Source organism: Camarhynchus parvulus, chromosome 28 (genome assembly GCF_901933205.1).
Source record: "Camarhynchus parvulus chromosome 28, STF_HiC, whole genome shotgun sequence".
Lineage (NCBI taxonomy): Eukaryota > Metazoa > Chordata > Aves > Passeriformes > Thraupidae > Camarhynchus > Camarhynchus parvulus.
The window spans coordinates 564,115-585,142 of NC_044598.1; the positions used below are offsets into that span (position 1 = coordinate 564,115).

Consider the following 21,028-nt stretch of genomic DNA (forward strand, 5'->3'; position numbering starts at 1 on the left):
CCACTACAAACCTCAGCTGTGTATTCCCCAAAGAATTAAAGATTAAAATAGACTTTTGCCTCTCCTCTTGCACGAGATTCAAGCTTTTAACCTGCCCAAATTCAGCTGTCTGCACCTATTTCAAGCAGCAGTTAGAGGAGGTCAGCAAGAGTTTCTCCATCTTTATTAAGCAGCCTTCATCAGAAAACCACAAACTGCAAAATTTCCTTCCCACCACATCCTCGTGAGCTCAACTGTAACTCTGACTGCTCAAAAAAGGAAAAGCAATGCAGAAATGTTCATTATTTTGAGCTCTCAAAATCAACTAAACGTGGAAATCAGGAGTCCACAAAGGATCCACCAACAAATCCTGCCCTTGGACAACATCCTCTGTCCAAACATGCTTCAAACAGCAAAATATTCACCTGAAACTCTGATTTTCTGTTTAAGGTGCATCATTCCTGGAGTCACAAAACCCAGCCAGGACTTTCTTACATTTCCTTTCCAAAAAGAAGTGATTATTCTGATACCACTTTGTGTCCCACTGCTCTTCTCCTCTCCTGGAATTCCTCCCACAGAACATGCACATCAATTCCTCCACCCTCCACCCCAACATCCTCTTTATTTCCACCCATTTTGCTTTGAATTTACAGCATCTTCCCAGATTTCACCAGGAATTGCATCTCTCAGAGAACTAAAATCTATCACAATCAACTTTAAAAAATACCCACACATCCCAACCCCAGCAGAAGTTTTCCAACCAGGGTGTGACTTCTGGAGCAGCAGCTGCATCCAAGCCCAGAATTCATCACCAAATCCAAGGAAAAAGCCTCTGAACTCACCTGGAAGGGGAGATCCATGGCACTGTTCCCAATCTGATTCACATTTGGCAATGACCCCCCATAGTACTGGCCACGACTCTGCCCCAGTTGCAAATATTGGGTTTTCTGCAGCTGTAGCTGAAAGAAAAGAGGGAGGAAAACACAATTTCAAGTGTTACAACCAGCACAACTTGACACTGGGATCACTGAGAATGGAAATCATTAAAAGGCATCAATCCAACTTTTACAAAGGAGGGTCGACCTTCCCCACAAGTTTCTTGCAGCAGGAAAAGCCCTGGAGAAAGGGCAGGGAGAGATTCCCAAGGAAAAGGCAGAGCCAGGGTCTCAAACAAAGGACAGAGAGGTTTTCACAGAAAACCCCTCCAGCCAAGGAATAACCAAAGCACCAGCAGGAATTCCCCGTGGGACAGGTGCACAGGGAGGGTCTGCAGAGCTTCACTGGATTGCAGGTCCCACCCTCCAGAAAAATATTCCAGGGGTTTGCCCAGAGCTGGAGACATTGCTGGGTGTTTAACTGGGATGCTGAGGGAGCTCAGGGTGCTCAGGGCAGCTCAGGGATGTTCAGAAATGCTCAGGGATGTTCAGGAGTGCCCAGAGGAGCTCAGGGGTGCTCAGAGTGTTTAAGAGAGCTCAGGGTGTTCAGGGGTGCTCAACGATATTCAGGGGTGCTTGGGGGGGTTCAGGGATGTTCAGAGATACTCAGGGATGTTCAGGAGAGCTCAGGGATGTTCAGGGGAGCTCAGGGATGTTCAGAGATACTCAGGGATGTTCAGAAGTGCTCACAAGAGCTCAGGGATGTTCAGGAGTGCTCAGGGATGTTCAGGGGAGCTCAGGGATGTTCAGACGAGCTCAGGGATGGTCAGGAGTGCTCAGGGATGTTCAGAGGAGCTCACAGGAGCTCAGGGATGTTCAGGGGAGATCAAGGATGTTCAGGAATGCTGAGGAATGCTCAGGGGTGTTCAAGAGTGCTCAAGGATGTTCAGGCATGTTCAGAGATGCTGAGGAATGCTCAGGGTGTTCAGGGGAGCTCAGGGATGTTCAGAGAAGCTCAGGGATATTCAGGGGAGCTCAGGGATGTTCAGAGGAGCTCAGGGATGGTCAGGGGAGCTCAGGGATGTTCAGGAGTGCTCAGAGATGTTCAGAGGAGCTCAGGGATGGTCAGGGGAGCTCAGGGATGGTCAGGGGAGCTCGGGGATGGTCAGGAGTGCTCAGGGATGTTCAGGAGTGCTCAGGGATGTTCAGGGGAGCTCAGGGATGTTCAGAGAAGCTCAGGGGTGTTCAGGGGAGCTCAGGGATGTTCAGAGAAGCTCAGGGGTGTTCAGGGGAGCTCAGGGATGGTCAGGAGTGCTCAGGGATGTTCAGAGGAGCTCAGGGGTGTTCAGGGGAGCTCAGGGATGGTCAGGAGTGCTCAGGGATGTTCAGAGGAGCTCAGGGATGGTCAGGAATGCTCAGGGATGTTCAGGGATGCCCCAGGTGCCCACAGCACGGTGCCAGCACCCAGCCAGGATGCAGAGAAAAGGCCCAGCCCGTTTACTCCACACCAACACTTCGGGCAGTATCCATGGAGGATCACAGAACTCCCTCTGTCCCATCTGATCACACCTCCCACCGTCCCAGGGGGCTCCAGCCCGGCCTTGGGCACTGCCAGGGATCCAGGGGCACCACAGCTGGGCTGGGAATTCCATTCCAGAGCCTCCCACCCTCCCAGAGAGGAATTTCATATTAAAATAGTCCCTGAGTACAAGCTCACCCTGAGGACGCATTTTCCTGACATTCAAACAATTCCTAGAAAACTCAAAGACCTTTTATTCACAGAATTTCCCCCAGAAACCAGCAATTTCCAACTGCACAGACAGTCAAAATCTCTGTGCCTGAGCTGAGGGACCAAACTAATCCCTGACTTAGAGCTGACTCTGGAGATGAAACCTCTCCATGGAGCACAGAACCCCAGGATCACTGAGGTGGGAAAACAGCCCGGGGTCATATCCAGCCTTTGCCAGGCTGCTCCCAAAACCTCAGCACCACCCACAAAGCGGTTGAGGGTTTCTTCCCTTAAAAAAAAAAGGGCAGATAATCCCCTCAGGCTGAAGATTTATAAAATATTCCCAGTTTTCCCTATCAAATGGCTCGGAAAGGTCCCATGTAAGGAGCAGGAAAGGCCCCTTTGCTTTTCTTGTGCAATATTTTGCCACGCAATTCCTGAAGCAAGACATGAAATTAGAGAAACCCTGTGTTAGTATCACTTAATGAGTCACAGCCCCTCCAACTCAGAGCACAAAAAGCACAATATCAGAACTAGCTGTGCTTTTTTCCCTGCCCCCTGCATATGTTTTTGTTGTTAAAGAAAAAAAAAAAAAGCCTTGTTTGGGATTTGGGCCAAACATTGAAGTAACTATTTCAACAGGTGTTGGTTTCCTTTCAAGAACCTCCAAAAGGCACCCAGGGAGGAGGGGGTGGCTTTGTGTTTTTTTAGGATTTTGGGTTTTTTCTCAGGATATTCCCACCTCAAAGCAGCACAGCACAGGGAGGTCAGGAGCATTTGTCTTTCTGCTGCACTCGCATGGAAATGAGGCGACCCCAGAGCTGGGGAGCCTTGGCTGCAGCATGAATTTAAACAAGGATAAGCAGGGCTGGAGATGTGTGCCAGAAATGAGAGCAGGGGCTGCTGCTCCCATCCATCAGCACGGGGGAGAGCTGCTCTGCTCTGCTCAGCTCCTGCCTTTCAGGAGAGCAGAACTGAGAGTGGCCCCCAGACTCTGCAGTTATTGAGCCCATCAACAACTGCCACTTGCAATCTGGGAAGATCAAGAGGAAGCAGAGCAGGATTTGTGTCCTGAGCGCCTCCCAGCTCCGGCTCTTCAGCTGGATGAAAAGTTGGTTTGGATCTTAGGAGCTTGCTGTCATTGCAGCAGGAAATCAGGAGTGAAGTCAGCTCTGGATTTTCCCTTCTCTCCAAAAAAAAGCTGCAAATTTCTCTGAGATACCTCAGTGCATGGTGGGAAGCAGCAGCAAAATCCAGAATAAAAGTTCAGGAAGGGATCTTTAATATTATTTAATTCCACCCCACTCTTTGCACTATCCCAGACTGCTCCAGGCTGGCCTTGGACACTTCCAGGGATGGGAAATCCACAATTTCTCTGGGTAGGCTGGGCCTCCCCACCCTTTAGGAAAACAGATGCTGTGGCTAAAATGAAATTATTTCATTTTCCTCTCCATCCACCCTGCGAGGTGGAGCAGGTACACGGCACAACTGGCGATGAGGTTTTGAGAGAGGTTTGATTTGAAGAGAAAATAACAAAAAGGAAAAGCCTTTTTTTAACAGAAAGATCCCAATTACTCTGGAAATGTTAACAAGTCTCAGGGCAGCCCCGGGGTTATCTCCTGGGGCTGGATTCAATTAGTGCAATTTGGATTCTGGATGAATTTAGACAGGGGAGGATGATAAGGAATTACTGAGCGCTCACCAGATTTATTAATTTCATGAACCACGAGAACTCGGTGACTCCACACTGCAGCTTTTCCATTTCTCTGTGCTGTGGCCAAGAGCAGCTCCCTGACAGCTGAAAATATTGCAAAATATCCCAGCTCCTTCCCAAGGAAGCTTTTGGTAAGGAAACAGCTTTTGCTTGTTAAACCACTTCATTTCTACTCGGTTTTCTTGTTGTGAAGAAATGTTCCCCAAACACCAGATCCAAATGGAATCTGTAATTTTCCTTCCACCAGCCTTTCTCTTACGCCACTTAACTTTAAATCCTCGTTTTTTTCCTTTAAAATCCAATGTAATCATGATAAATCACTATTTCTGTGAACATTTATATGAAATACACCAATTTTTCATTCGGGTTACCATTTTCTGGATACCCAGCTGTGTTTGTAGGGAGAGATTCAAGTTCTACAATTAAAAAAATAATAAATAAAGAGAGAAACAAGACCCTAAATACAAATCCAGTTTTCCAACAGATTTTCTAATATGCAGATGGGAATTAAATGAAGTATTTATTAAGAATTCAATACTTGAAGTTATTGAAATTCTCCCCTGAAAAACTCTGAGTAAATTACAAATTTGTGGGCAGAACTTATTGGGAAGTTTGGCAGTTCTGGCACTGTAAATCAACCCAAATCCACAGTAAAGTTTTTTCTTAAAGTGCCTTTTTTAGCAGATGCAATGTGGACTGCCAGAACGATAATAAAAGGGTGGAGTGTCCGTTTGATAAAACCCCAGATATCTGATGACTACAGGAAGCAGAGATTTGGTGATAACAGCTTTTGCACTGCCTTGCAGTTTCCACACCGAGCTTTCTTATAATTTCATGGTTTACCCTTTAAAAAAACCCTTCCTCTTTAGCACCTCCAGCCTAACAAGCAGCGAAATCAGCGCAGATTAAAATTAGAAAAGTATTATTTCAGCTTAATTGGGCCTTCAGTTCTGCAGGCAGGGTTTAGTGGGAGTTTTAGAGCTGCATTATTGGGAAATCCCCTCGTGCCATGCTGAGTTTGCTGGGACAGGGGGGAAATTCCCCAGGAATTTTCACCTGGAGCCCCAGCCCTGCTGCAGGGTTCGGGGTTGGAGTCAGGATTTTGGGGGTGAGAGTGTGAGAAACGCATGTATTTTATGACTGGCTTTTCGCAAATATTAAAATGAATATTGTATGTGTTGGGTTAGCAAGTAATGCTGTATTAATTCTCTTAAGTACTGCACAGTTTTAGGTTATAAAAAAATTGTTAAAATAAAAACTATGCTCTATAAGATGCTTTGTTGAAAAGAAAAGACTCGCAGTGAGATAACAGCCACAGGACAGCTAAATCTTTCAGAAGAGAAGAATTTATTGCTTTCCTATCAGAAGAAACAAACTGCTTCCCGCCTCGAAGGCACCATGGGTGTTAGAAAGGAGAAGTTGACACCGACCAGACAAAAATCCTGTGTTTGAATAGGAATTTATGCATGATGTATGAATATGCAACAGGCTGTTGCTCTTAAGGATTACTCCTTTTGTTAGAGGGGTGTGAAAAAGGTACCAGGACGTCCATAACTCTTTGTTGTCTCATATTGTCCTAACCTAGCTTGTCTAAATTATTATTACTCTAATTGTATTACTATTTTTATAACCATTTTTTTATTACTGTTAAACTTTTAAAATTTTGAAAACAAGCGATCGGCGTTTTTCACAAGAGGAAGCAGAGGAAGAAGAGGCTCCCCAGGTGCTGCTCTGGGTTGTGTCTGGAATTCAACAAGTCCAATTTTAGAAGTTCTTTAAGGTGCCAAAAACTCTCCAAACACCCAGACTTTGGCTTCTCAAGGGAACATTTTTCTGTTAACAGTCCAAAATTCACACTGAAATTTGAATTTTAAAAACGTAACGCTTGCTAGTCAAATAATTACTAAAATTAATACATTCAAATAACTGCTCGTTTATGAACCCACCCTACCTGAAAACTGCCTGGGATTTCTTTAATGCAATGAGGAAAGAATCACAAATAAATAAAGAGAAAATCCTGGTAAAGCAAGGAAAAGGGAATTTCTGTTCATTCTGCTCATTCCAGGCGCCTCTCCACATCCCCACGCTGAAAATTAAAATCAATAATGAGCAGACACAAAGTTCTGAGCACAGAAGAAGTTTCAGGGGCAGAGGATTTGGTTTTAGGTCTCAAACTGTTCCCATGTCAGGGATCCTCCTGGAAAATGGGAATAATGCAGAAGGGGAATTCTGGAAAGGCTCCTCTGGGACTCCTCAGTCCTTCCCTGCACGTTTCATTCTCCCATCAGCAACTCAAAGTTTGAGTGGAGCTCCAAGCCTGGAGCAATCCAGGGAAAATGGGGAAAATGAAGATATTCCAAATATTCCAGAGGCTCCCAGTCAGCACCAGCACCTCTGGATCCCACCTGGGGCGTGAGGACAGATTAATAAAATATCCTGCTGCTTCCAGAGGAGAGGAATGAAGGTTGGGAAGACTTTTGGACTTTTTAATCTCTATAATGCTTTTAGAGCTTGGGTGAATACTGATTGTTTTTATAATTTTATCATGTTTTGGATAATTTATTGCAAATAATTACAAATACTTCCATTATTTACATGTTACTGATATAAATTCACCCATGCTGTTATCAAACATTCAATAGGTGGCTGAAGAGATGGATTTGCAAGTTTAGCTTTTTATTTTAATTTCCCATGTAATTAAAAATTAATATTATGAAATCTAACACCAGCAATATTTTCACCTCAGCAGGTACCTGTAGTATGTAAATAATGGAGTTTATCTCCAGTGCTCTGATAAGTGAGGGAAATAAATCTCATGGTGCAAAGCCACATGTTTGAAATTGTCTATAGGAGCACCTCAGAGAAAGAAAAAGGTGTGATAACAGCAAACCACAGCTCCAATTCTGTGATAAAACACCCTGATCCTCTAGGAAAGGGCTGGAGACCCAGGAGATAAAAAATATCTGCAATTCCAGCGAGGTGAGCAGGCTGCTGTCAGCTGAGAGATAAAAAAGGGGCTCAGAAATCCCAACCAGCGCCCGTGTGAGCACAGAGGAGCCCCGGCAGCTGCTGAGGAACCTCTCCAAATTAAGGCAGAACTGCAAACCCTGCGCTCTGACAGAGGAGAAGGAGGGGATGGAGGAAGTTCTGGGATCACCTGAGCAAGGCATTCCCACCCTCTGGATTTGGGACTCAACCCGGGGGTTTTTTTGGGAATAATCAACATTGCATGGCCACGAGGAAGAGGGAACAGGGTCCAGAGGCAGCTCCCTGGCCCTCCTCAGCCCCATTTGTCAGGATCAGGAGCAGAGGAGCCCGTGCCTCGCTCTGCCTGGGCTCTCACACTCAGGAAGAGGCAGATTTCTAAAGTCACCCATTTCCTGCACTTTCCAGCCCTGCTCCAAGAGCAGCAGAGGCTCCAAAGGCGCAGCTGTTCCTCCCAGGAAGGAGGGGAGAGGAAATGAAGGCTGAAGTTGAGAGGAAAGGGATAATCCACAGTGAGAGCAGCTGCTCTGCCTGCCTCGCTGGGGACCTCAGGGATTCCAGCAGCAGCTTGGAACAAAATGTTTTGCAACAGTTAGGGGGGTGGTTTGAATTTTCTGGGTGTTTTTGGTGTCCTGAAAGTGAAGATTTGAAGGCTGGCTTGGACAGAGGAGTGAGGACAAGCCCAGCACAAGTTTCCCTTGTTGCCTGTGCCAATCCTTGCTGGGCTCCCAAGGATCCTGGTGTCCTGGAGAGATGGATTTTGCAGGGGATGGGACAAAAGCAAAGCCAAAACAGGAAGCCAAACGTCTACTAGAAACAAGTGAAAATTACCCCAAAAAACTGCAGCCATATGGGATGAACTGGATGTGACCCCAGCTCGTGGAACTGCTACATCATTGTTTACTCCTCCACAGCACAACTGTCACTGCAGTCACTTCGAAGGATTTGTTCCATTATCCCATCGCCGTGGCAGGACACAAACACGGCTCTCAGGCCAAGCTAACGCAGCCAGGAAGAACAAAAATGCAGGGAAAGGCCAAAAAAAAAAGCATTTTTGTTGCTTTTTTGGGTTCTTTTTTTTTTTGGGAAGGAAGCTGTTGTAATATCTTGGAATTTAACAGCCACAAAAGAGCAGCAGTTTTGTTTCTGCCACTGAGACACTTCCCAAGCAACTCCTTCCTCAGGCCAGCCTTGATTTTCAGGGATTTTAACTTTCACCCCCAATGCACTAAAACAGCCAAATCTTCTCCAAAACTTCAAAAATTAACAACAAAGCAGGAGGTGACACCTCTAAGGACCAGGAGCAAAGGGTTGTGCTGCTGCTGCATGGAATTGTTCCAGCTCCCACCAGCTCAGCACAGAGCAAAGGGGAAGCAAAATCCTCCTCTTGCATCTCCTGGAATGAAACAGGAGCTCCATGGAAAAACAAACTGGGATTCAGAAAAAGGTGTTTTCACTGGGAGAGTAATAAAACCTGCCAGGCACAGGGAAGGGCACAGCAAGGCAGCTGACTTGAGACTTTGTAAATGGGATTATTTTTAAGGTTACCTGATAGCATTGCTTCAATCCTGAGCACTTCCAGTGGCTTCCCAGGAAAATCCTGAGGGCTCAAAGGCTGCAACACCTGCAGGAGGCCCCTGCAGCTGCTGAAAAACCTCTCCAAATTAAGGCAGAACTGCGAATTCTGTGCTCTGACAGAGGAGAGGGAGGTGATGGAGTGAATTCTTCTCTCCAGCCTGGGATCACCTGAGGAAGGCATTCCCACCCTCTGGATTTGGGGATAAAACCACTCCTTTCTGCAGGCTGCATGGCCAGGAAGCAGAGAATTGGGAGGCAAGGATCATTTCTTCTTTGTTATCATCAAACTTTGGGCACTTGGTGACTCGTGGAGAACAGGAGACAAAGCAAACCCAAAAAACAACCCCAAAAAACAACCCCAAAAAGGAGAGACACAGCCCTACCCCACACAGCTGAGGTGCAACACAGCACTCACTACAAAACAGCCCAAAATTAATTTCTCACAGATAAGTCTGAGTTGAAAAGGACCCATTAGGGTCAACCAAAAATAAATTTATTGCAGACTCCACTGAGTTAGAAGGGATCCCATCAGGATCAAGCTAAAATGAATTTATCACAGAAAAGGCTGAGTTAGAAGGGATCCCATCAGGATCAAGCTAAAATGAATTTCTCACAGAAAAGGATGAATTAAAAGGGATCCCATCAGGATCAAGCCCAGCTCCTGGCTATGCACAGGACACCCCAAGAATCCCAATAATCCCTTGCTAAGAGCATTAGAGTCCAGCCCAATAAATTCCATTCATAGAGCTGAGATGTTATTGATCAGCAGAGCAGGAATCAGCTGAGCCCTGGCCAAGCCCCAGCTCTGCACTTTTAGCACTCCAAGAGAGCCAATTATTACTCATGAGTTCATGTTTTCTTCACCTTCCTGTTGAAGAGATTATTTAAGACCTCAAATCACTTAACTGGATTGTTTTGTCCTCTCATGAGTCATCTCCAAATTCCAAGGCCCCATTAGGTTCTCCTTCAGGAGCTGCAGCAGCTCCCCAGCTTGCCTGAGCCATAAAACCGTGAGGAAACGGGGCTGGAAAACCAGCCAGGCTCGCAGCTCTGCCCCAGCTGCCTCCTGCAAAGATCTCACACCCCAACACTATTTACAGCCCCCAAAATCCACAGTGCACTCAAACCCTCTTTTTTTTTCTTAAATATTTTTTTTCCAAGAAAAAGATTTTTTTTTCCCACAAGAAAAATACGTTTTTCCTTGTGAACCCAAAGAAAGAAGAGGGAATAGAGGAGGTAACAGCACTTAATGCTGTGATTTTTTTTTTATTCTTTATTTCTGTTTTATTTCTGTTCTAATCTCTGAACAGTAAAATCAGAGAAAAACTGCCTTTTTCTCCCCAAAATGAATGAATATGAATCATTGGGTGGTCGAGGGCAAAGACTCATTAGGAACACACCTTGCAGGATTTAAAGAAATAAACAAAACCATCATAAATGAAGGATTCAACTCAATGCACAGGCTGTGACTCGGTGTTTAAAAACACTTTTGCTATTTCTGGTGAACAAAGGTTTACTGTTTAAAACTTCACAGTCACAACTGAGCAGCAAAAACAGGATACAGCAAACTGGAGCCTTAAAATAGTGACTATTCTTGTGAGTTGTGCTCTATCGGCGGGCAGGGAGCCAAGCAAAGCTCCAACAGGCACCGGAGCCCATCTGAGAGCTCTGCAAAACAAAACCACAAACCCCTGGCAGCTCCCAGAGTGGCACCTGCCCTTCCCTGCAGCCAGAGGCAGGCGTGGATATTGCTGATAATTCAGCAAAAAGCAGAGGAGCTTGTTTATTGTTGGATATCCAGAAAGGAAAGAATTCTTTTTGGTTCTATTTAGATGGAGCTCGACACCCTCAAAATTGTGTTTATTTTTGTGAGTGTTATTAGCTAACAATGAATGGTGCAGAGAATTGGGAGGCAAGGATCACTTTGACTTTGTTATCATCAAACTTTGGGCACTTGGGTGACTCGTGGAGAGCAGGAGACAAAGCAAACCCAGAAAGGAACCCCAAAAACCAACCCCAAAAAGCAGAGACACGGACCTACCCCACACAGCTGAGGTGCTACACGGCACCATTTACTACAAACCAACCTAAAAAGAAATCTCTCACAGAAAAGGCTGAGTGAAAAGGGACTTTCTTTTCTTAAAGCAAATATTCCTTCTGAGCGGGGATCTGATGGAGAAACAATCGTCCAGCTTCACTAAAAAGCTCCTCAACCATCCCCATTCCTCTATTGAAAAGCCTCAGAAAAGCTGAAATAAAAGCAGAGATGCCCTCATTAAGTAAGATGAAAATAGCTTTTATGTTCCATTTTTTATTTTTAGCTAAAGAATGAAAATTCAGTTATGTAACCCTACAAGTTTCGTAAATTAGGAGCCAAGCAGGGCATGTTTGCACTCTTTGGGGTTCAGGGCCACCTCACCCTGCCCTCAGAGTGGCCAAAAGACACAGAAAATTGTTTGTGGCTTGAAAATGTGGCATCAGCCAACCCTTCAGGTATCAAAAATATCCAAAACATCATCAGAGTCCAAATTCTTCGAATGCAAAAGGCTCATTCAGCACAAGCATCTCCCTGAACCAGAGGCAAATCTAATTACAAGGAGAAGGTCAATCAGACATCTGAATCCGAGCTGGCTGCTGGAAACTTGTGCAATATTTAAGGTATTAAATAAATATTAAATCAGATATTCTCTATCCCTCTTGCTGCCAGCAATGCAATCTACACTGAGACTCTGCAAGGAATCAAGAAGTGAGAAGTCAGGGTGTGAAACAATCCCTGCCTTCCCCTCTCCCACAGAGGTTTTTCATTCCTTTAATCCAGCTTACAGATGTTGAAATCCCACTTTGAGGCTCCAGAGCTGGAAAAAAATCTCCTGCACAGCTTCCCAACAGGTCTGAAGAGGCCCCATCCTGTCACCAACAACTGCTCCTCTGTCTGAGGTGGGAGCTATCACCATCTGCCTGCAAATTCATATATTTTGGGCTATCAGCTCCAATTCCCTCCCCTCCGAGACCTCAGCCGTCCAAGGAAAATAATATTCACATAAATAGTAATAGCTGGGTACCAAAATTAATTGAAAATTCATCTGCCAGAGCTGCAGCGTGCAGTTAACACATCTTACTGCTCTGGAGTGATAAGTAACCAGAGTAAAACCAGCAGTGAGCAGCTCAGCAGGGACAGCACAGAGGAGATTTCCCCAATCATCAGGAAAAGTGATAGACCAGGCAAAGGAGGGGAAAGACACTCGGAGAAAATCTGCCTGTGAAGCAGAGACTTTCAGCCAGGGCTGGGGAATTCTTGCTGCAGCCTCAAGCTGCAGCACCTCAGCCTCCCCCACTTCATTATTTAAGAGCTGTTTTTTGTGGGTGTGTGGTGTTGTTGTTTGATTGCAAAGGATTGTTCTGGTACGAGGGGAAGAATTTTCAATTCCTCAGAAATAACTTGCAAAACAAGGCTGTTATCAACACTTGGTTACAACTTCATAAATTACAAAGTCCCAAGGAGATCAGGCCAAAATATAAAACATTAAATGATCAAGAGGGGCTGTTCAGTGCTCCACAAACACTGCTGGATGGAGATCCTCATTCCTGGATTCCACTTCCAACACCACAAAATGCGAATCATCTCAAACAAATCAGAGCAACATTGGAAATATTAACTCCAGAGATGCTGATAATACAGACTCACACCCAGCTGCCACCTCGAGCTCAGGGATTCCAGAATGGTTTGGCTTGGAAGGGACATTAAGGACCCTCAGTGCCACCCTGGCACAGGCAGGGACAATTCCCAGCACCCCAGGCTGCTCCAGCCTGGCCCTGCACACTCCCAGGGATGGCACATTTGTTTCACAGAATGTGAGGAGTTGAGACCAATAGAGAAAAAAACTGAAGCAGCAGCGAGGTCACAGCTGGTCACTGTCACAAAATGAACCTTGTTCCCAAAAATCCCACCTGATTTTGAATTTGCTGCTGTTCACTGCCTCACTCCAAGCCCTCAGGAACCCCTCAGCTCCAAAAACACCAGGGCAGAATTCCAGCCAGCACAACCAGGAATGGTTCTAACCCAGAAAAGCTTATTTCCTTTACTTTTTTTTTTTAATTTTTTTCCAAGATACAGCCTTGTATTTGCTGGAAAGTGCCTTGAAGTCTACTTGAGTTTCAGATGCTGCATTAGGCACAGAAATATCGATGCCAGCGTGGAACAGAGCATCAGGGAGTGATCGATGTGTCGGGGCCATGGCCCAAACTGCCCTTCCACTGCTCAAGAAAATGTTCCTTTGCAATCACAGATGGATAATGGAGAACACAGATAAATATTTAGCCTTGAATACATTTTGGTTAAATCCCTATTGATCATTTTTGAGAGGATGTCTGGTTTTTGCCAAATTACTGTTTGATGACCACGACAATGAAAGTGCTCGATAACGCTCGGTAATGTCACAGAATCCCAGACTACTTTGGGTTGGAAGGACCTTAAAATGATCAAATTCCACCCCATGCCATGGGCAGGGACACCTTCCACTATCCCAGGCTGCTGCAAGCCCCTGGCCTGGACATTTCCAGGGATGGGAAATCCACAATTTATTGTGAGCGACCCCTGCCAGGGCCTCCTCACCCTCACAGGGAGGGATTTCTTACACAGTGCCGGAAATCTGGGTTGTAACTCCCCCAAAAGCCCCAAACCCACGGGGTTGGTTTAATCTGGTCCATCCCTGCTGTAGCCACACGTGGATGAGCACAGGAGGGAAAACTCTCACTGAAATGTGCCCGGTGCTGCTGCCTCAGCACAGTCAGGGCTTTGATATTCCTGAAGTGCAGGAAGTGCTGCTGAACCAGAATCAATGGCATTGATAAATTGATTATAAAATAGAGAACAAAGTGTCAGTGAGAGGAGCAGGGGGATTTCAATAAACGTTGTTTCTGAGATAGTCAGAAAAATAAAAATGCAGTTTACTTGATAAAAAATTCGATAAGAACCAATCTGACGGAGAAACCCAAGAACAGTAAAAATGGTTCCCAAGCCCACGTCCTCACACAACCACAGCCACACTCTGGGGTTTTATGTTTCCAGGCCCTGGGGTTTCCTCTGTGCTGGGAGGAACAGCTCCTTTTCCGTCCCACCTCACAGATCCTGAGGACAGCTTACCCTCAGTCCACACTGCTACAAAAATCACTTTTCACTACCAAATACTCTTGGACGTGCCTTTGAGCACAATTCCTGTGGCTGCTTTGTGGGGTGGTGTTTCACTCACACAGAGATCCCCCTCCAGCCCTGGCCAGCACAGAGCTCAGATTATCTCAGCACCAGCCCCTCCTGTCCCGAGGCCTTTGGCACCTCTGGCACTTCCACAGTCACAGCTGCAACTCCAAGACTGCACCACAAATTTCAATTTCTGCCTGCTAAACCAAGAGATTCAGTATCCACACGTCCTCCTTTTCAGTGTAACCACAGGCTCAGCTCCCCTCTGCAGCTTGTTTTGAGGGGAAAACCCCAAATCAACCCCAAAGAACTGGAAGAACTGACTGTACCTCACCTTGAGAACAAATGCTCTTCCTAAATGAGCACCTTCTATAAATGCAAATTACCACCCAGTGCTGATGCTAAATAAAACCCAAGCGCAGCAGCCGGAGCCGAGTCCCACATGTTCACCCTGAGAATTACAACCAAACACCCAAAATGCAGCAGTTGTACAATTCAGCCTCACGTGCTCCCAGAGCCTTCCCAGCTTTGCTACATCATTAACACCCAGGGATTTGCCCACTGCACACACAAAGACTTTGTCCAGCAGCAGCTGTGCTGTGTGGGAGTGATGGGACAATCAGTAAAAAAGTCATTGTCTCCTTAAAAAAAAAAAATAAAATAAAATAAAATCTAACAAAAGCTGAAGCAAGCTCGCCCTGCTCGGTGCAGTTTCCCAGGATGGCACAGCAGAGCTCTCGCTGTGTTTACCTTGGACAGCTCAGGCAGGCTGAGGGAAGCCAAGGGTTGCTCAAGAACAGAGATTCTTTGTGTCCTGGCAGGTCCCTCTGCCTCTCACCCTCTGATTTACAAACATTCTTTCAAAGAATGAAGGGCGCTGCTGGCTCAGGCAGCCTGTGATGCCACAGCCCGAGGTGGTGGCACCTGGGGCACCTCTGGGGGCTCCAAAGTCCCTGCTCTGCTTGGGCTCCTGCTCTCTGATGGCCACAAAGTCCCCAGGACAAGAGGAATGGCCTGGAGCTTTCCAGGCTGGCCAGCAGCAGGAATTCCTGCAAGGAAAGGGTGCCCAGGGGGCTGCAGGTGGCACTGCTGGGGACAAGCTGGCATGTGCCACAGGTTGGGCTGGGAGGGTTTTCCAACCTCACTGATCCTGGGACTGATCAGAGAAGGAAAATCACCAGTGGGTGAGCACAGGTGAAGCCCAAAGCATTCATTTCTTGGTCTGGAAATGTACAAACTCAGGGTGCAAACTGTGGGAAAGTTAATGAAGGAAAAACACCCCTGGAGCTTGAAGACTTCCCATTTGTGTTTGAGAGAAACTCACTTTTAAGCTGAGCTGCCAGCTGGAAGCACCAATCTCTGTGCTAGGAGGGCTCAGTCCTGATTTTGATGCATTTCTTTAATATCTCTCAGACATTCAAAACCACTCTAACGTCATCAGGAATTTCTTTTGTATCACATTATTTAATAAAAACCTGCTGAAGACATCAGGGACCACTGCAGCTCTGCATCATCATCATCAGTGCTTCTCATTTTTAAAAGCAGATTAGCATTCCTGATTTAACTAAGCTTTTAAATACTGTTTTGCATATTATCTACATCCACCCTGAGCTGGGGATGTACAAAGAGACATTTTGATCTCTTCTACAGAAACCAGAAAACCACTGAGTGCCTCATTTTTGAGTACAAATTTTGTGGCAGGGGGATGGATGTGTGTGGGTTTTACACACACTCCATCACAAACTGTGGGGGTTTACTTCATTTTTATTTCAAATAAAAATCAAACCTGTGCTATTACAACATATTCCACTTGACAAAATTAAACTACAACAGGATTTTGTATTAAAATTAGCCACATTTAAAATACAAACACAAACTTTTCGCTTCACATGGTTGTCAGGAGCTCAACAAAAGCCACACAGAACTTTGGATAACACCTAAAAATACACAAGCAAAGGGTGATGAAAATTTGCACAGAGTCTCCAAACATCACCATTAAGCTGGGTTTAATTCCCTGGGTTTGTTCCAGGGCAGGTGGGGCTGGATGGCAGCACCCACTGGCAGCTTTTTGGAGTTTGGGGGGGTCTTTTTTCCCAAGGTAAGACTGCAAGGCCCATCAGAGGGAGCTCAAACACACCTCAAAATTAAGTGACTTTAAGTGAATATTAAAATTAAAAAAAAGCAATCCTGGAAACTTGAGAAAATCTCCAACAAGAACAACGCTTAAAATGCAGGTCACAAATTGGCTTTAAAAATCTTACATTTTTTAGCATTTCAGTAGTCACATATTGAAGGGCTCAGCAGTATCTGCACGTTAATTTTTTGGTTAATTACAATTTGAAAGGGCAGCAACAACCTTGGATGAGTAAACAGCTGCATCAAAGCATCCCTGGGCTGAGAAATTGAGACAAGCTCTGGTAAACAAGCCCAGAAATCAGTGCAGTCCTGAAATTCCAAAAAAAAAAATTTAAAAAAAGGGAAGGAGGAGAGCCACAAACAAAAAACAGGAGTCAATGTCACAGAGAAAAAAAATCCTAACTCCCCCTCTCGTGTCCTCACCCACTTTGTTACTATGGGACTGGCAGAAAGCTCTGGATTCTGAACACCAAGGTCCCACTCACAAGACAATTAAGCAGCTCCAGAGCTTCCATCGACCACCCACCCCCGCTCTGCGCAAGGTCTGCGCCTCCAGCAGAGCTGAACTGCCAGAAATCCACCGTGCCAGCCAGCTGCACACAGCACTGCTGCTCCACACCTCAGGGAAACCCTCTGCAAAACAAACTTCATCCTTCCCAAATGATTCCGGGGCTTTTTTGGCTTCGGAGGGGGTGGATGAGAAGTTAAAAATCCCACACGGGTGCCACATCGTAAATAGGTGGAAGATGATTGTGGCAGAGAGGAAGTTCAGAATTTCTGCCTCTGCTCTGAGCAGTAACCAACAATAAAGCAGACAAGATGGTAAACATTGCAAAAAGACAATTACTAATAATGAAAAGGCAACAGAAATGTTGGGCTGCTTCCACCAACTGAGTAAGGCGTTTTCAAACTGACAGCAACGTGCTGCCTGCCAAATGAAAATGAGAGCAAACAGCAAAGTTGTGCTTAACCCCTTTTTGCTCTTATGCTGCATTTTAAAGCCCGATGAAATCATGGAATTTGAAAGAAAAAGTCTACAAAGGAGACATTTTACTCAGCTCTCTGGTCAGTGTTTCCATCACTTCAGTACCCAGAATGCTCAGAAAAGTTATTCATCTTGGGTTCTTTCCTCAAAACCCGGTTCTTGAAAGCGTGGTGGGTTTCCAAGAGCAAAACCTGGGTCAGGAGCGCTTGGATTTGGGAGAAAATTAAATGGGATTCAGGAGAAATGAACCTGGATTCCGACTCCTCCTGCAGAAGGTGAGAGCTCAAGGTGTGAGTTAATTGAAGGACAACCTGTAATTGCAGATCGCAAGAAGTCCCTCAGGAGCACCCAGCTCTGGAGTGGCAGCAAGGACTGAGCACTGAAGGCAAAACCCCGGGATCCTGAGCCACACAAGATGATTCCAGCGACTACAAACACCTCCAAATTATCCTCACTCTGGTGCCAGCTAACTCCAGCAGGAACATCCAACATCCAGGTGAGCGTGAGCTCCAGCCCCACACCTTCCCAGGCAGGTGCCTTTCCTTTCCATCCAACCAGCAGCACCACCAATTCAAAACAAATATTTACCCTCTCCTGACAGGGGAATAAAAGGGAACCTTTTCCTGCAAATCCAACCGTGTGTTCTGTTGTTCTTGCAAAGCTTCCGCCGCAAACAGGCTCGTAAATTTTCTTGAAACAGTTAAAAACAAAACACTGACACGAGCAGGTGAGACAAGAACAGAACAGCCCCGACATCCCTGAATCTGGACCAGGAAAGGCATCTCGTGCCCGGAAAGCGCATTGGTTATGCCGGGAATTTCTGCTGATGGGCTTTGCAGAGACATCACCAGCCAAGGGAGGCTTTGGAAGTGCAGCAATTTGCACCTACGACAACCGGAGCGTAACGGGAACAACACCGGCCACGGCGAGGCCGGCAGCTCCCGCTGCACAGCCGGACAGCGGGGGATGCTCGGGGGGCTCTGAGGGACCCCAGCCCGCGTCTGCCCCGGTTCAGGAGCCAGGAGCCCACCGCACACTCCGGCCAAGGAACCGCGACACCTGCTCGGAGCTGCGAGCGAAGCGCAGCCCCGGCCTGTGCCGGGAGCCGGGGATCCCTCCCGGCGGGGCCGGAGAACCGGGATCCCCCTCGGAGCCGGAGGAACCGGGATCCCCCTCAGGGCCGGGCCCGTCCCGGGCTGATGCAACTGGCATCTCCCCTCAGACACCGGCCGAGCATCCGGGATCCCCCTCCCTCGGCCCTGGGGCCTGTCCCGGTGTGAGGACCCGGGACCCCCTCAGCCCCCTGGCAGGGGACACGGGGGTGCCCCCGCCGCAGCCCGGCCCAGCACAGCCCCCTCCCCGCCGGGCCCGCTCCGGCCGTGCCGTGATGCCGCTGCCCCGACCCTCCGGCGGGCGGCACCGGGGCCTCCCCCCGCGGCAGGTGTCGGTCTCCGGAGGATGCTGCGGGCCCGCTGGGCCCCGGTGGGCGGCGCGGGCCGGGCCCGGTGCCGCGAAACCGGGGGTGGGGGGAGAACGGGGGCCGTGAGGGGGGCTGAGGGGCCTCCCCCGCGGGCGCCGCCCGCCCCCGCCAGGGGGCGCGCCCGCCCCGCCCGCCGCGCGCCGCCGCTGCCCCCGGCCCGAGGGGCTCCGCGGGGGGCGCCGCCCCTCACAGCCCCCCCCCCCCGCCTCAGCCGGGGGCGGCGGCGCCAGGCTCACCCGGTGCGCGCGGGTCAGGCTCAGGTCCTTCATGACCTCCTCGAAGGCCGCCGTCTCCTCCGCCTGCTTCTGGTTGTGCAGCGCGATCTTCTCGCTGAATTTCCGCGGGTTGTTCGAGGCCGCCATCTTCCCCCGTCCGCATCCCCTCCCCGCGGCCGAGGGGGCGACGCGCATGCGCCGGCGCAGGGAGGGGGCGGCCGCAGGGCGCCTGCGCGGCGGCGGCGGCGGGGCGGGAGGGGGCGGTGAGGGGGCGGAGGTTGCGCATGCGCGGGGCCGGGCGCGCGCGGGAGGGACGGCGCGGGCGGGGGCGCGCGCGTGCGCGGGCCGGGGCTTCCCCCGGGGGGGGGGGCGCGCGCGGGGCCCGGACCCGATCCCGATCCCGATCCCGGACCCGGTCCTGGTCCTGTCCCTATCCCGGTCCCGGCTCTGCTCCTGTCCCCATCCCCATTCCTGTCCCCATCCAACCCCTATCCTTGTTTGTGTCGCTATCCCGGTCCTGTCCCGATCCCCATTCCTGTCCCGATCCTCGTTCCCATCCCCATCCCTGTCCCCATCTCTGCCACGGTGCCTGTTCCTGTCCCCATCCCTGTCCCTGCCTCGATTCTTCTGTCTGTCCTAATCCCGATCCCGGACCTTGTTGCAGTCCCTATCCCTGTCCCCATCCCTATATCCAATCCCTGTCTGTCCCAGTCCCAGTTCCCATCCCTGCCCCTCTCCTTGTCCCTGTTCCATCCCTGTCCCTGTCCCTCTGTCCCTGTTCCATCCCTGTCCCTCTGTCCCTGTTCCTGTCCCGGTCCCTCCGTGGTGGCCGCTCGGTCTCCTGCTGGAAAATCGACTTTAGTGATGCTCCCACTTCACTTCAGTGGGGAAAACCCAGGAGGTGCCCCACTTGGCTTAGCAGGATTTCGTGCAAAAAATCACCTGTAACTGCAAAACCCCACCCTGAGTTCTCCCTCACGCTTTGATTTATTTCTTTTTAATATCTTCAGAGTGAAAACAGGGCTCTGCCTCGCAGGTGATGGACAGAGCAGAGCTGGGATTCGCACCGGGATGTGAACCAGAGCCAGGAATAATTAACAATTCTCCCGGATAATGAGCGGGGTTTGGGACACAGGGGCCTGCTTATCAGTGACACGGCAGCTTCAAAGCGCGAAAGGACTAAGTGGGCTTTCGTGGCATCCTCGGGGGTCTTCCCGTGGAGCTGTCAGCTCCTGCTGCTGTCACCCGGCTGGCTCCTGTCCCCTGCTGTGTCCCACGGGTCCCTTTGTCATGCCAGGGGTCGGTGCCAGCCTCGGGCAGAGGGGGATCAGGAGCAGAGGGCCCCAGCCAGATGAAAAGCTGAGCCTGAGCACTAATTAACATCAAAGAGAGAGAATGGAGTGACCGGCGGAAGGTGGAGCGCTCATTAATAAAGAATCCGGTGATTTGTAGCCAAGGAGCTGCGATTTCTTCTTTGGCTAAAATCAGTCGCGGTGCGGAGGTTTGAAACTCCTCGGGTTTGATTTGCGGAACACTTCTGCAGGAAAAGCTGCGCAGAATAAACTCCTTCCTAAACCCTGAACGCGTCTAGAACGTGCCCAGCGCGGCCCCCACCCCAGAGCGGTCACTTTAACACTTATTTGGTCACTCCTTTAGCGCTTTTTCGGTCACTTTAACACTCATTTGGTCACTCCTTTAGCGCTTTTTCGGTCACTTTAACACTCATTTGGTCACTCCTTTAGCGCTTTTTCGGTCACTTTAACACTCATTTGGTCACTCTTTAGCGCTTTTTCGGTCACTTTAACACTTATTTCCCAGCATTTCCCAGCAGGTCCCACGGTTATCCCGCTGATGGATGGCTCAGCGCTCGTTCCAGGCTCGGGATTAGCCACAAAGTCACGTCCTGCCCTAAATCCCGGCTGCCAATTTGCACTTAACATTTCCAGCCGAGCTGCGATACCATCTCGGGAAGCTCCTCCAGACCTGGCAGGACCAGCCCTTCCTCCTCCCTGCTGGCAGATGTTGCTCCGAGCCCTTCCTCGCCTTTCCCACCAGGAATAAACACCATTTTCCCTAAACCCCCTCTGGCTGTGTACACGAACGGCGCATGACCCGCACAATTGGCCTGTCATGCTAAAAGCACATCAATCACCGA

General features: G+C 48.5%; 1 protein-coding gene across 5 annotated transcripts in view; it reads right to left on the reverse strand.

Moving 5' to 3' along the window:
* CRTC1 (CREB regulated transcription coactivator 1) overlaps window positions 1–19,052 on the reverse strand; it is a 42,102-nt gene extending 23,050 nt beyond the window's left edge. For all 5 annotated transcript variants that reach the window (XM_030966724.1, XM_030966727.1, XM_030966725.1 and 2 more), the window contains exons 1-2: window positions 18,895–19,052; window positions 822–938 (exon numbers count right to left, since the gene is read on the reverse strand). In XM_030966724.1, coding sequence (XP_030822584.1) covers window positions 822–938; window positions 18,895–19,020 — 243 coding nt within the window. In that variant the 5' untranslated portion in view covers window positions 19,021–19,052. The remainder of the gene's footprint in view (window positions 1–821; window positions 939–18,894) is intronic.
* Window positions 19,053–21,028: the final 1,976 nt, after the last annotated feature.